We start from the raw sequence: 16,205 nt of genomic DNA, 5'->3' as shown, positions 1-16,205 counted from the left end.
AGTATTTTGACCACATCATCCTCTTTATGCATGTTGTTTTACTCCAAGCTGTATAGGCTCGAAAGCCTACTACCAATTAAGCATATTAGGTGATGTGCATCTCTGTAATGAGAAGGGGTGTGGTCTAATGACATCAACACCCTATATCAGGTGTGCATAATTATTAGGCAACTTCCTTTCCTTTGGCAAAATGGGTCAAAAGAAGGACTTGACAGGCTCAGAAAAGTCAAAAATAGTGAGATATCTTGCAGAGGGATGCAGCACTCTTAAAATTGCAAAGCTTCTGAAGCGTGATCATCGAAAAATCAAGCGTTTCATTCAAAATAGTCAACAGGGTCGCAAGAAGCGTGTGGAAAAACCAAGGCGCAAAATAACTGCCCATGAACTGAGAAAAGTCAAGCGTGCAGCTGCCACGATGCCACTTGCCACCAGTTTGGCCATATTTCAGAGCTGCAACATCACTGGAGTGCCCAAAAGCACAAGGTGTGCAATACTCAGAGACATGGCCAAGGTAAGAAAGGCTGAAAGACGACCACCACTGAACAAGACACACAAGCTGAAACGTCAAGACTGGGCCAATAAATATCTCAAGACTGATTTTTCTAAGGTTTTATGGACTGATGAAATGAGAGTGAGTCTTGATGGGCCAGATGGATGGGCCCGTGGCTGGATTGGTAAAGGGCAGAGAGCTCCAGTCCGACTCAGACGCCAGCAAGGTGGAGGTGGAGTACTGGTTTGGGCTGGTATCATCAAAGATGAGCTTGTGGGGCCTGTTCGGGTTGAGGATGGAGTCAAGCTCAACTCCCAGTCCTACTGCCAGTTCCTGGAAGACACCTTCTTCAAGCAGTGGTACAGGAAGAAGTCTGCATCCTTCAAGAAAAACATGATTTTCATGCAGGACAATGCTCCATCACACGCGTCCAAGTGCTCCACAGCGTGGCTGGCAAGAAAGGGTATAAAAGAAGGAAATCTAATGACATGGCCTCCTTGTTCACCTGATCTGAACCCCATTGAGAACCTGTGGTCCATCATCAAATGTGAGATTTACAAGGAGGGAAAACAGTACACCTCTCTGAACAGTGTCTGGGAGGCTGTGGTTGCTGCTGCACGCAATGTTGATGGTGAACAGATCAAAACACTGACAGAATCCATGGATGGCAGGCTTTTGAGTGTCCTTGCAAAGAAAGGTGGCTATATTGGTCACTGATTTGTTTTTGTTTTGTTTTTGAATGTCAGAAATGTATATTTGTGAATGTTGAGATGTTATATTGGTTTCACTGGTAATGATAAATAATTGAAATGGGTATATATTTTTTTTTGTTAAGTTGCCTAATAATTATGCACAGTAATAGTCACCTGCACACACAGATATCCCCCTAACATAGCTAAAACTAAAAACAAACTAAAAACTACTTCCAAAAATATTCAGCTTTGATATTAATGAGTGTTTTGGGTTCATTGAGAACATGGTTGTTGTTCAATAATAAAATGAATCCTCAAAAATACAACTTGCCTAATAATTCTGCACTCCCTGTAGAGACAAGTGGCGCTTCGGTGAAGAAGTGCCGCAAGGTGCGGGTCGGTGAATATTGAGTGCTCTTCCTCGTCGTTTCCTGTGCCCCCGAGTGCTGCGCCTCCCTGGAAGGAACTTGCTGCTGCTTCTAATCCTTCACGTGTGTTCATTAAGTGCTTTCTTCCTTCCTTGCGCCAGGGGCTAGAGAAATGGCGGCGGTTCACATAATGCAGTCCGTCTTCGCTGTCACGAGTACTGACTGAAGATCTCCCCGCTGCAGCGCCCAGGTCAGCCTGTTACTGGGTGCTGGACTGACACGCAGGAAAATGATCACCTCTGGCTGCTGTCACTGCACTAGATCCACGGCCCTCCAGCGCCAAGTCATCAGCGGCTTGGTAGGCGCTCCAGGGCGCCGTTCACTCTAAGTGAAGGCTTGGAAGGCACAGAAGTGGCCATGAAAAGAAATGCACCCATGGGTGTTGTGATTGAGATTTTATGAGAAAGTTGAAAATGGGGGCAAGAAAGGTTTGGGTGTTTCGCGCTAGGGTGAGGGGCCAGTACAGTGGGTGTGGTGGCAAGCAGGGGGCAGAAGCGTGATGGTAGTGTCTAAACGAGGTCATAATCAAAAACAGCAAAATAAGGGCTCTATACCCGGTGTGCTTCCAGTAAAAGGACTCTGTATTGTAGACACGTTGTTGACGGGGGCAGTCGTGAGGGCCGTAGTAGAACCAAGGAATATAAATAATGTTATAAGTAAAATGCGTTGACGAAAGTGCTACGTGAATAGGTGCCATAGAGCGCTCAAATCCACGCAAGATCCAGCACTGCACCATCCGAGTTTTACTCCTGTTAGGTTTTTACAGTTTACCTGAACCACAGACGGCGTTTCCATTCTACCCATATGTTGTTCCACAAGATGTTGGGCAAACACGTTTGGACTTTCCTTTAGATTTAAACGTTCTTGTTTGTAGGAAAAATGTTTATACCTATGCAGTTAGAATGTGGAATGAACTGCCAGTATTCAATTTTTTTAATAGTAGGCCGCATTCGGAAAAAAATGTGAAAAATTCAGATTTTACTAAATTTTGTAAATCTATCGAGAGAGCCCAGTTCTTGGTTACTCTATATCAAATTTTAGGTGTGTATGAAAACCCTGACTTATAGTACTATTCTCAGCAGGCACGCCATGAATTGCTGGGTAAATGAGCAAGCTACTGCCTGCAAAAACACGTGACTACGGAGCAGCAATTTTGGCTTACAAAGTTGCTGAAGAGATGGTTATCCATGTTAGATACACTGAGGAGAGCCTAGTGTGGTGGCTTGCATGCAGTCAATATTCGTACACTTTGGTGAGGTCGCGCACAAGTACATCAGTGATGTTCCCGCAGCTCGTGAGTTTACGGACTGCGGGAGAGGTGGTTATCCGTGTTCTGTATTCTGAGGATATCCCTGCACCCAGGCGAGGTGAGAGCCCGGTGCAGTGGCTTGGATGCCTTCATTATCCGTGCCATCCCTCCACGTTGGCGATCACGCTCAAGTACCTCAGTGATGATCCTGCAGGGCGTGAGGTTATGCCTGCACTCGGGTGAGGTGAGACCCGCTGCAGTCAGCGTCCCGCCATCCCGGCACCGCGTTCAGGTCACGCGCAGGACACCGGGGTGCAGCTGCAGCTCTGGCGGCGTGGCACGGCGTAGACTGCTGACGAGCTGACGCGCTGGAATACCCCTAATCCGAGTAGGCCTCAAATTCCAGCTCTTATTTCCGGTTCCTCCTCCAGTTTGAGGTTTTAAAAGCCGTGCTGGCGTTTTTTAGGATCCGCCAGGCGTTAGCTGGAGCTACTACGGGCTCCCATGCTTTCACCAAGTGTCACCCGTGTGCTTTTCCTGCGCGACTTCAATATTTTCCGCATTCAAATTTCGGATAAAATATTCAGATTTTTTTTAATTGAGGAGAAATGCATGTAATTAAAAAGAGCTGGTCGGTGTGCGCCTGGATCCCCCCTTCGGCTGCGGTGCAACAGAGCAGCCGGCGCCGGTGCCGGGGGACGGGCCTTGGCGCGCGATGCTGGCTGCCGCGCGGTGCGAGCTGTCTTTAATTATTGAAGCCGGCTCGGCCCCCAGGCCTCGGGGCTGCCGCGGATCCGAGTGCCCTCCAGCGATGTGCGGAGACTACAGAGAGCGCTGCCCGCGAGAGGCGCGCGGGGCCCGAGCAGGCGGCGCAGCTCCCTCGGATGTCATTTAAATGAGGGACGTGAGAACAGACAGGAGCCCCACGGCGAGTGATGGGAGTCTTGGCGCCCTCAACCAGCTAGTGCACTGCCCCATCCTGCAGCATGCATTTCCCAAAACTATCTGACTGCTGCAGCAGAAAAACACAAGCCGTGACGCTGTTGCAATCGCGTGTATTTATGTTTTGTGAAGCACTGTGTGGCCTTCATTCTCATACCCTTCTATGGAGAGTTTATTTGAAAGCAACTATAAATAGTTCTCTCTTCAGACCTTTCCCGATCTGCTTGTGATTGGTTCAGATGTTAGGCTTTGGTTCGGGGCTTTTCACTCTATTGGGTCTTGTACACCCCGAGATTTTCTGCACTCTCTACTTTGCACCCTCTACTACAGTCTGCGCGCATAACTAGCGCACTCCTCACTGCCTTCTTCCCTTTCTGCCAGTAGGTTATCTAAGACCCTTTGCTGCCCATCCGTGCACCCGTTTCCACACTCCAATGCCTTTGTAGCCTTCTCGTGCTTGTTGGAGTTTGGGACACTGGAGCTTATTTTTGTCACTTGACTTTCCCCCTTGACCACTTGCTTCAATGTATTCATCTTTTGTTTTCTTTCTCAAATCTGTTAGTCTGTCACGTTTCCACATTTACCACACACAGACATAACCTAAGTCTGGCACATCTAGCCAATCACCAACGAATTATAGGTCTACATCAGGCAACAACGATTAGCCTGCCTGGCAATACATCTCTCCCTCTTTAGACGGCATCAGGCACCTTAAAGCATCATTTAAAAGTGTGGAGGAGATCAGTGTAGATACAAATATCAAAGGTTAGTGTGAGCATAATTCAAACACGATCGTACATCAGATGACTTCAGAGCCGTGACTGCTTGGCTGAATGGGCTCAAATAGATATGGAATGTAAAGGGGTAACAAGAATGGAAGGAACTGACATAATCTAGTTGAAATACTTCAGACTGGACAAGGCCACCATTTTTTAATGTTTCCTGACAAACAGAGGAAAATGTGGTTGGAATTTAACTTCATACCTCGAAGTTGATGTCTAGTGTTCAGTACTGAATGTTTCTGATGGATACAACTACCTGTGGATTCCTCACCTAATGAATTCTCCCATGGCGCCAGCATTCGACGGAAATCTTCTTCCTAGTCTCTGCACGTCGACGAGGACGTCACTCTAGCCCACGCGACGCCGTCTGACGTCATACAGGCAATAAGAGGTCCTCGACGACGTGCCGACGTCAGTTCCCTTTTTTCCGTGCATTCGAAACGGTTATCTTCGAGGGAGCAACTGTTACTTTTGTGGTTACAGTGTATTTTTGCTGCGTAGTCTTTCGCTGTGGTAATAATGTCGCAGAGAAAGTCTGGATTCAAGCCTTGTCGTGAGTGTGGAGGCAAGATGTCAGTGACGGATCCTCATTCCGACTGCCTTTGGTGTTTGAGCTCCGACCACGACGTCTCGACTTGTGATTCATGCCAGCACATGAATCCAAAGGCCCTCAAGGAACGTGAGGCGAAGCTGTTTATGGTGAAATCGAAAAAAGAGAAGCATCACAAGAAGTCTTCTTCGCCAAGACATCGGCGTCATCGAGACTCCCGGCGCCGTAGAGAATCTCGGCGTCATTCAAGCAAGGAGACTCGTTCCAGGTCTTCGGATCGGCACCGAAGGACATGGGAGATCAGTCCCACGGTTACGCCTCATCCTTCGACGCCGTTGCCCTCTCCGGCGTCTCCGACTTCACCTGGACAGGCGTCGGTGATTGAGGTATTGGAGCCTCAGGTGTTATCTCCGGCGTCGCAGACATCGAGGCCGGCGTCGGGGTCGCCTCCGAGACAGGCACCCCAGTATCCGGCTTTTCCCACCCCTGGAGCCGATAGTTCCGCATTCTTGAATGCGATGTATGCCATCTTCCAACAGATGGCTCCAGGGGGTGCTCCGGCTGGGCCTTTGGCCTTTTCATTGGGTGATCCTGCGCCTCTTCGGCCGGCACCCTTTATGCCCTTTCTCCCTTTTGGGAACGTGGGCTCGGCGCCGGTGGCCGCTCCGGTGGCTTCAGAGGGATTGGCCCCGGGGATTTCCATCCCGTCGACGTCGGGATTTCGGCCTGTGACTCCGGTGGGTCCATCTGCTTCGACTGCTCTTTCGTCGGCGCCGAAGTTACCTGTGGCGCCGGACGCGGCGTCGGTGGCTTCTGAAGATCGGCGCCGATCTTCGGCGGAGGCATTGTCGACTCCGCGTATTGAGCAACGGCTTCATTCGAGGAGACGTGCTCTCCGTGTATTAGAAGAGCAGGAGTACCAACGAGCCCTGGAAGAAGGAGAGCTAGAGGACTCGGGTGATGGGCTGCGTGGTCTGGAGTCGGCCAGTGGGCTGGACACTTCCCCTGAGTGGGATCTTTCGTCCCCGGGAGAATATACTGAGGAGGCTGCTTCCTTTCACGCAGTGGTACGGAAGGCAGCTAGTTTTTTGGACCTGCCTTTGCCGGTGGTGGAGGCAAAACAAAACCTTCTAACAGAGGTGCTACATCCGGCCTCAGCTGCGGCAGAGCCTCTTTTGCCATTTAATGACGCTCTGCTGGATCCGGTGTTAGAGGTGTGGAAGAGGCCGGCATCTTCCCCAGCAGTTCACAGGGCCGTGGCCAGGAGGTATCGGGCGGCTCCAACTGACCCTGGTTTTCTGTCTAGGCACCCTACGCCGGAGAGCTTGGTGGTGCAGGCCTCCTGCTCATCCAAGTCAGCGCCTGGTTCTTTCCCGACAGTGCCTGGGGACAGAGATTCAAAGAAACTGGAGGCGCAGTCCAAGAAGATTTTTTCGTCCTGCAGTCTGGCGTTGAAGGCCACCAACGCAACCTGTATCCTGGGGAGGTATATTCATGCTCTGATGGATGACATTTCCTCATCATTTACAGAGCTTCCCCAGGGTCTTTTGGACGTTGTTTCAAATGCCCAGGCTGCTGCGACCCAGATTATCCAGACTGGACTGGATACGACCGACTCGGTGGCCAGAGCAATGGGCACAACTGTGGTGGCAAGGAGGCAGGCCTGGCTCCATAACTTGGGCTTTTCTGCGGATGTACAGTCCACATTGTTGGATCTCCCGTTTGATGGGGACAAACTGTTTGGAGCCAAGGCTGATTCGGCCTTGGAATGTTTTAAGGAGAGCAGGGCCACGGCTAAGTCGTTAGGGCTCCAAGCTCCTTCTTCCACGGCCTCTTCCAGATTTTTCAGGAGGTTTCGTGGATTTGGGCGTGGCTCTTCCTCCTCTTCCTTTCAGGGAAGATATCAGCAACCTGCCTCTTCCCATCCCTATAGATCTTTTAGAGGGAGAGGTAGGGTCCGCACCAGAGGAGCCTCTCAGCAGCACTCTGCCTCTTCCTCATCCTCTGGCGGGGTGCAGCAGGGGAAGCAGCCTTAGGCTTCCACCATTCCCCACTCACTCCTCTCCTGTAGGGGGAAGATTACAGCATTTTCTCGCCAAATGGAAGACTGTTGCAACGGACACTTGGGTTCTCAGTATTGTGGGAAAAGGCTACACCCTTCCCTTTCGGGAGTTCCCGCCCCTCATCCCGCCCCGCCCTTCTTATTGTTCAGAAGAACACCTCCTGTTGCTAGAACAGGAGGTACAAGCCCTCCTTTCAAAGGGCGCGGTGGAGTTGGTCCCAGAACAGGAGAGGGGTCGAGGATGTTACTCAAGGTATTTCCTGATTCCCAAGAAGGATGGTCGTTTGAGACCAATCCTGGACCTGAGGATCTTGAATTGGTTCCTCAAGCAGGAAAAGTTCAAGATGCTGACCCTAGCACAGGTGCTTTTGGCGTTGAACAAGGAAGACTGGATGGTGTCTGTCGACTTGCAGGATGCTTACTTTCATATCCCGATACTCAAGTCACACAGGAAGTATCTCCGGTTTGTGGTGGGATCGCAGCACTATTAGTTTGCGGTCCTTCCGTTTGGTCTTACTTCAGCACCTCGAGTCTTCACGAAGGTGATGTCGGTGGTTGCGGCAGAACTCAGAAGGAAGGGGATAGCAGTATTCCCTTACTTGGACGACTGGTTGATCAAAGCCAAGTCCCCGGAGCTTGTGTCGCATCATCTGCAGTCAACAACCCAGTTGTTGTTCGACCTGGGTTTTTCGGTGAACGAGCCCAAATCTCACCTAGAGCCCTCTCAGCGCCTCCTGTTCATAGGGGCAGTACTGGATACAACATTGGGTCGGGCCTTTCCTCCGCCTCAGCGGATTCAAGATATTCAGGATTTGGTTCCAATGTTTCGAAATGGAGCGGTAGTTCCAGTCCTCAAGGTCCTTCGTCTGCTCGGTCTGTTTGCCTCCTGCATTCTGTTGGTCACGCATGCTCGCTGGCACATGAGGGCTCTTCAGTGGTGCCTCCGAAGGCAGTGGTCTCAACACAAAGGGGATCTAGAGAGTACTGTCAAGATCTCCAGAGATGCTGCTGTGGATTTGAAGTGGTGGATTGCAAGCAACAATCTTTCACAAGGAAAGCCGTTCGAGCAGTCGCCACCAGTGGCCACAGTCATAACGGATGCTTCCACTCGAGGGTGGGGAGCTCATCTGGGGGATCTGGAGATCAAAGGCCTTTGGTCTCCAGAGGAACAGATGTTTCACATCAATCTGTTAGAGTTACGGGCTGTACGTCTGGCTCTCAAGGCCTTCCTCCCTTCCCTTCGTGGTCAGTCGGTACAGGTTCTAACGGACAACACTACCACAATGTGGTACATAAACAAGCAGGGAGGAGTAGGGTCGTACCTTCTCTGCAGAGAAGCTCTTCGACTATGGTCCTGGACAAAGGACCATCAGATTTGCTTGATAGCAAACCATCTGGCCGGAGTCTTAAACGTGCGTGCGGACAGTCTCAGTCGCCAATTCTCGGCAGACCACGAGTGGCGTCTCCATCCAGATCAAGTCCGTTTAATCTTCCAGAGGTGGGGGTTTCCTCGGGTAGATCTGTTTGCCACTCGAGAGAACGCGCATTGTCCGTTATTCTGCAGTCTCCAGTATCCGATGCAGGGAGCGTTGGGGGACGCGTTTCAAATAACCTGGTGCGGCCAGTTGCTTTACGCGTTTCCTCCCATACCCTTGATTTCTCGAGTATTGAGGAAGATTCGCCAGGACCGGGCTCTAGTCATCCTAATAGCTCCGGATTGGCCAAGGAGGGTATGGTACTCCGACCTTCTCCAACTCTCAATGTGCCCTCCGCTCCGTCTCCCTCTCAGGGCAGACCTCCTCTCGCAGTCGCAGGGGCAGGTTTTACACCCCAACCTCCAGAGTTTGCACCTACATGCCTGGAGATTGAACGGGGCAACCTGAGTTCCTTCTCTCTCCCGCCTGAGGTAGTGGATGTTATATTAGCGGCCAGGCGACACTCCACTAAATCTATCTACGCTAATAGATGGTCTAAATTTGTTGCGTGGTGTGGAGAGAGGCAGATTGATCCCTTACATGCTCATCTATCGGACGTTTTGTCTTTTGCTCTGTCTCTAGCGCAGAAAGGTTGTGCAGTGGCTACCATTAAGGGTTATTTATCGGCCTTGTCAGCCTTCATATGTCTTCCAGACCAACCATCTTTATTTAAATCCCCTATTGTTATCAGATTCTTGAAAGGTCTTCTAAATAAATATCCTCCAAAACCATTCGTTATGCCGCAATGGGATTTGTCCTTGGTCCTGACTTTCCTTATGGGGTCCCCTTTTGAACCTATGCATTCTTGCCCCTTAAGGTATTTGTTTTTAAAAACAGTCTTCCTGATAGCTATAACATCAGCAAGGAGAGTGAGTGAGTTGCAGGCCTTATCAGTAAAACCTCCTTATACAACTTTTTATGGGGATAAGGTGGTGTTGAGGACCAAGGCTGCTTTCCTCCCGAAGGTTGTTTCACCTTTCCATTTGGCTCAGGCAATTACTTTGTCCACGTTCTATCCTCCGCCTCATCCTTCCAAAGAGGAAGAAAGACTGCACCGTCTGGACCCAAAGAGGGCGTTGAGCTTCTTTATTGATAGAACAAAGGATTTCAGGCTGGAGGATCAGCTGTTTATTGGATACGTGGGCAAGAGGAGAGGAAAGGCAGTCCACAAGAGAACACTATCCAGGTGGGTGGTTCTTTGCATTAAAATCTGTTACTCTTTGGCAAAGAAGGATCCTCCTGAGGGCATTAGAGCTCATTCCACCAGAGCTAAGTCGGCCACTTCGGCCTTGGCCAGAGGTGTTCCTGTGGTCGACATCTGCAAGGCCGCAACTTGGTCGTCCCTTCACACTTTTGCAAAACATTACTGTTTGGATTCTGAGGTTAGAAGGGACGGCCATTTTGCACGGTCAGTGCTGCAGGATTTCTTGGTTTGACCATTTAGGCACCCACCGCCAGGCGTGGTACTGCTTTGGGACTCTATTCATTAGGTGAGGAATCCACAGGTAGTTGTATCCATCAGAAGAACGAGTTACTTACCTTCGGTAACGACTTTTCTGGTGGATACATTAGCTACCTGTGGATTCCTCACGGTCCCACCCGCCTCCCCGTTGCCTTTCTGGTCTTACCAAGTAATCCTTGAGTGTGCTCCTCTTGGTCTTCGAGGGTGCAATAGATGTTGTATATAATATATTTATATATATGTATATATCTTTGTGTATATACTTGATGTGTATATATATTTAAAAAAAAAAAAAAAAGAGAGAGTTATATATATATATATATATATATATATATATAAAAAAGATTTACAGCTATTCATGCAAATGTTGTGTATTTTACATTGTTATGGGATGTTGCCTTGCTCTTTCATTGCATTGCCTGGTTGTTCTCATGCACGTAAAAAATTATTGGTACTGACGTCGGCACGTCGTCGAGGACCTCTTATTGCCTGTATGACGTCAGACGGCGTCGCATGGGCTAGAGTGACGTCCTCGTCGACGTGCAGAGACTAGGAAGAAGATTTCCGTCGAATGCTGGCGCCATGGGAGAATTCATTAGGTGAGGAATCCACAGGTAGCTAATGTATCCACCAGAAAAGTCGTTACCGAAGGTAAGTAACTCGTTCTTTTTGTTTATTTCCAAGCTCACAGCTGCTCGTTGTAGTTACATCTGAATCTGTCACCATGCTATTGACATTCCTTCATTACTGCCATTACCATGTCATGGCCTTTACATCGCCCTGCCTTCATATCGTTCAGGAATATTCACAGTTTTACCTGGAGTCTAAATAATGTTGGCGCTAAGCAATGTTGATGTCATGACATGTCAAAGTAATGACCCGGATGAGGTAATAGTTTTAATGAGATGATGGTTGACAACCCAATAATGGTTGGCATGGTGATTGGGGGCGCACACACAATAAACCATGCCTCCTATCTCTCAAGGTGCTCTTGAGTTTTGTGAATTAACAGAGATGGGTGTAGCACCCTGTTGATCTTGTCGAGCCCTGCCACACAAAGTAGATGTTTCAGAGGATAAAATACAGGGTTTAAATTTGGCTTGCAGCTTTGTAGAGAAACCATTTTCATTATTTATTCATTTATGTTGGAATTTAATTTTGCTTCAAACGTCGCCTCACTGCAGCTTAAAAGCTCAGAGTAATGACAAATATCAAATGGGAGCGTGACCACTAGTCAATATCCTTTAATCTGTACCACTAAGTCTAATTGCTAGTAAGGTTCACAGTCTTAAAATTTTACCCAGTTTTTTCAGAGAGTTCAGTTTTCTGAAACCGAGGTGATTATACTCTGCTCTCTGGGTGGGCATCAAGAAATTCCAGAGTTTGGGAATCTGAACTCCCAGTAATCTATCTCTTTGTTTCAGTCATCTGAGGGAGCGATCTCAGACCGCTCTGTCCTTATATAGATTGCTGCCTGGTTGCATGTTTTTACGAAGGAAGGCACAGACCACACTTATAGATTCATTAGTGTGATGAAAAGGCACAGATTTGCCCTTCTCTTCCTTCGTCCAGGCAGGTGTGATGTAAAGATTTTCTCATAAAATAACCTGAATGCATCCATGTATTGTATCATATTATGGATGGCCAGTACCGTGTGCCTCACTTAGCCTGTCCGTTACTTTATTCATCTCCAACAGAGGGAATCCATGTGGAATGTTCTAAATTTTATCAAGGGGGTTTGAATAACCAGATGATACCCTCCTTTTTAATATTTAGAGGGAAATATCTAAAAAAATGTAGTTCTATAATTTAAGGTTGCTTGCATTAAAACGTACTATCTGAGCTGTTGCCCGGAATAAGTGACAGTTATAAGTTGCCAGACCTGTTTCATCAAAGTTTCTCAAACTCTTAACAGTATTATGTTGCTAAAGTCTAACATTGTTCTTGGAATAAAGTTTGAATTAAGAAAAAAAAATTGAATTGAGCATTGACTAGAAAATCAAAAGTTGAATTTAATCTACTTTAATGTGTCTTTTGTCATGTTTGTATTAATAAGTGCAATGCAGAGGTTAGGGCGTTGATTTAAGGAGTCTGATAGCACTAGTCTCACTACTGAATCTTTCTTCCCTCAAGTGTTAGTTGAATATTGTTGTCTGTTCTTGTGAGTTTCGTTATTTCCCGACTTTTCCTTTTACTACTAGTTGTCCACTACTAAGCTGAATGGGGTTTAAAGAGAAAGTAGTAACGAGAGCCAGAGCTGGTGGTTCAGTTCATCCTCATGCGCAGCAGCCATTGTATTTTGAAGTCTCCTGCAGGTCACTCTTGCTTCAGGAGGACGCTGTGATACATCATGGTTAAACCAGGAGCTGCATAAAGATTTCACTGAAAGCGCCTTCTGCAGTGCTAGGCTGTAATGCAGCGGAATATACATTGCTGCTCATGAAGTCTCCAGCAGATCACTCACTCTTGCTCTAGGTCAGTTTGTGCCCCCTTAATGGTTAAACGAGGAGTTGGATGAAGTTGTCACTGAAGAAATACTGTGGTGTTAATCTCTAGCCAGGCCGGGCTACAGAGCACTTTATGAGCTTTTGGTGCTTGTGAAATCTCCAGCATGTCACGCTTGGCCTAGCATTTTTTGTGCTCCCTTCATACATAAACAAAAGAGCTGGGTGAAGTGAAGTCTCCAGCTGGTCTCTCTTTCCTTTGGTCACTCTGCAACATTCATGGCTGAACAGGGAGCTGGATGAAGTTTTCACTGTGAGGACATACTGTGGTGTTACGCCATAGTGCACATAATCTGGCATTGCTACTCGCAAAGCCTTTTAAAGGCAATCTTGCCTAGGAGGACGTTGTGACCCTTCATAGTTAAGCAAGGAGCTGAGTGAGGTTTTCACTGCAAGCATATATAGTGTGGTGTAAAGCTAGAGTACAAAGGAACAGCTGTTGATGTTCGTGAAGTCTCTTGTAGGCGCTCTCACCCTAGGACACATTGCCACTTCATAGTTAAGCAAGGAGCTAGGTGAAGTTTTCACACACACACAAAACAAAAAAACAAAAAAAACACTCCCAAGCTGATCTGGTGTGGAAAGCACTTAATACTGATGCACTGCTGGGTGCCAGTATAAGGTCTAAAATCTGTTTGTGAACTGAATAGGTTTGTTTTACCAGAGTCTAATATGACCCTTCCGAGAGGCAAACTAGATGTTTAAAGGTATCCCTGGGAGTGTGGTCCTGCCCAACCCCTCACCAGTCAATTGGCACCACTAACCTTCATGTATAGTTGGCAGTGTAAAACTACCCTCTAGAGCATCCTCACGACTCCTGCAGTTCTCAGTCTCAGAAGACATGATGCTTGGAATAGCTGCTGACATGTCGGCGTGTAGAGCTGCCATCTGTGTTACTGTAAGATTTCTACCTCGGGTGCCGCGGTGCCTGCTTGAGTGCTAGACTCCACGAGCAAGGTGTTAATACATTCAGAAAGGTTGCAAGTCAGAAAGGAAAGTGTGTTTAAGCACTTACATATCACTGTAAATTCTCCCCTCTCCCCAAAGTAAACACCTTTTCTTTATAATCGGCTTTCCCACATAACACACTAGTCCCCAGGTTGCACAGTCGCGCCTAATTGCTTACATCTTGTTGACTGACACTTATCTGAAGTTGGAGTGTTCTGGTGCTTCTGAGTTCTCAATGCTCGTGATCCAACCTTTACATCCTCTTCACCAGAACGCCTTAAAAATCCCATCATGTGTAGTGTAAGAGTTCAACTTTGGTGTAACCATATACTTTTTTCTTCTTTGCGATTACATTGTACAATTGAATTTATGTAGCGCTTCACTCCCCTGATGAGGCGCCAAAACACTGTTGGTGCACAGTTAATGTGCAGCTCAAGATGCTTTGGACCATATGCAAATGTTCACTAGGATAAACACGAAGTGTGAATCTCTGCCTCAGTTGGATAAAGAAAATTACAATGCAGGCAGCTCTTTGCCCAGTGACGTGTGAATTTGTAACGATGCCTTACGAGTACCAGCAATGGCTCGGTTAAGGTTTTCTTGCTGTCTGTATGTAGATGGTTCTCCATGTCTAGCTGTGTGTCTCTTCAAAAAGAGAAATTAAGGTGAGAAGACATTTAAATACTGTTTCACAAATGTTAAAAAAAATGCTTTGCCATTTCCTCTCTATGGGGGTGGGGTGTCTCTGAAGTACATGGATGTACACAGCGGTGTCATCTCACCAACGTGTCGTGACGTGGGTTTTTGCTAGGTTGGGTATTGCCCTGTATAGCCTGACACTGGGCTCTAGCTTCACTGCACATGCATTGGCGCCAACTCAGTATTTCATGTAGCGTGTTTCAGGCAGGATTGAATGAACGACCTGGTTAGTTTGGGATCAGATTTAAGCAGGGTGCCTATCTGTCTGTTGTCTAGTACTACTTCAAAGGTAGCAAAACTCGCAGTTGTACTCTCGGTGCATTAGCGGGCTACCAGGTAAAGCACCTTTGCCATTTTTCTTGCCAAGAGGCAGGTAGTTAACACAAGAGCTGGCCTTGCTCTTGAATCTCGGTAGAAGCACGGGGCTCGCACATTTGTCTAAGAACCAATCCGTTCAGAAGGCACGGAGTGTGTGCGCCTGAGAACATGTCCAAGCATGAGTGCATGCAGGTGTGGCTTAGAACCAGTAAAAGTACAGGACTCTGAACGAGGGTACGAACAGACCACCCTCGATTATTTTCTAGGTCTTCAACTGAGACAGATCATGTACTTTATTGCTAGTCTATTGTTCTCCGTAACAAAAAAACAAAAACAAAAAGCATTGGCAAAACCAATAGGTCTCACCTACGGGCGAGTTATTGACTTTTCGAGTCGGGTGGGGGCATGGAAGGAGGAGGGGGCAAAAGTAGGATGGGTGGGGGTTGAAGAACGTGAGGGCAGGTGTCAGTCAACAGGATGGGTAATGGTAGATAGCACCAAAAAAAGTGTTCAAGAAAATAAAACCTTTTTAGTGTGTTTTAATTTTTTTTATTCTGCTGTCCTGGCTGTAAATTCTCTGATTCAATACAGCCAGCACATGGCCCTCGGAAATCCTTCATCTTCTCTCTTAAACCACATGCGAATATGAAGCACTGCGTTTACTTACACAGTCACCACTGCATCAGGTGCAGAAAGAGGATGAGAGAAGGCAAAGTGAATTGGTCAATGGCAAATTAATCCCATTGTACTCGCAGCTGCAATCGTAGAAATGTTCGCATTTAGTCATAGAGGATTCAGCGGAGTAGCTGGGTGCCATGTGGCTTCTCGCAGTCCTGGCCGCATCTCTGCCATAACAACCAGGAAAACAAGTTAGCGGTGTGGTGTAACCTTCAGAGCTGCTGACTTTGGGACTGGGGAACTTGTTAGTAATAAAATTAAACAATGGGTTTACATTTACCTTTGTATGTATATGAAACCTGAAGCGTGTGTGCCGCACTGCTAAAATAAAAGCTGTGCCGGCACAAAAAAATTATAATTAACATTTGTATACAGTCACTACAACTGTAAATTCTGATAAGCACCAAGAGCCCAGACAGGAAACAATTAAAAAAAAAAAAAAGAAGAGTCCCCACAAACAACAGATAAACAATTCTAAGTATAAGGAAACTGTACTTGGCCGGTGCTCCTCAGCCAAGAACGGAAGTGATGTATCAGCTAAGAGGCAGCAAAGAACAATACATTGCAGTCAACCTATGGTAAGCAGCAGGCAGGATCAAAGTCCTTTTACTGAATTCAGTATGTCTTGCAGACCGCGCATGCGTGCTGCCCAGGCTAGACCTAAGACACTAAAAAGGGTCTCACCCATTACTTACCACTGGTAGGCTTGCCTGTGACCCTCCTTTCTCTAGCTTTTAGTGGTCAGCGGCAGCTGGTTTTATTTTGCTAGTCTTGCATGCATCAGATGGCTATGGGAGAGTTTTGGTTTCAGTTGTTTATATTTTACACTCACACGGGGGAAAACGCATTGACAAAGCTAATAGGTGTTGCCTTTGAGAGATCTATTGTTTTTGTCAATTTTTTTTTCTTTGGCCAGTGCTGGCCAC

At 47.4% G+C, this 16,205-nt stretch overlaps 2 protein-coding genes across 13 annotated transcripts in view; both read left to right on the top strand.

Annotated features, from left to right (window-relative positions):
* Positions 1-16,205, top strand: part of NEO1 (neogenin 1) — a 514,543-nt gene that overhangs the window by 80,653 nt on the left and 417,685 nt on the right. The window lies entirely within an intron of this gene.
* On the top strand, positions 8,350-9,021 carry LOC138283182 (uncharacterized; the record flags this gene model as incomplete). Its single annotated transcript, XM_069221246.1, has 1 exon — positions 8,350-9,021. A coding segment is annotated over one exon (672 nt), but the record flags the coding sequence as incomplete, so codon positions are not given.

This window comes from Pleurodeles waltl, chromosome 3_1 (genome assembly GCF_031143425.1).
Source record: "Pleurodeles waltl isolate 20211129_DDA chromosome 3_1, aPleWal1.hap1.20221129, whole genome shotgun sequence".
NCBI lineage: Eukaryota > Metazoa > Chordata > Amphibia > Caudata > Salamandridae > Pleurodeles > Pleurodeles waltl.
This window is presented reverse-complemented; position numbering and strand designations above follow the sequence as displayed.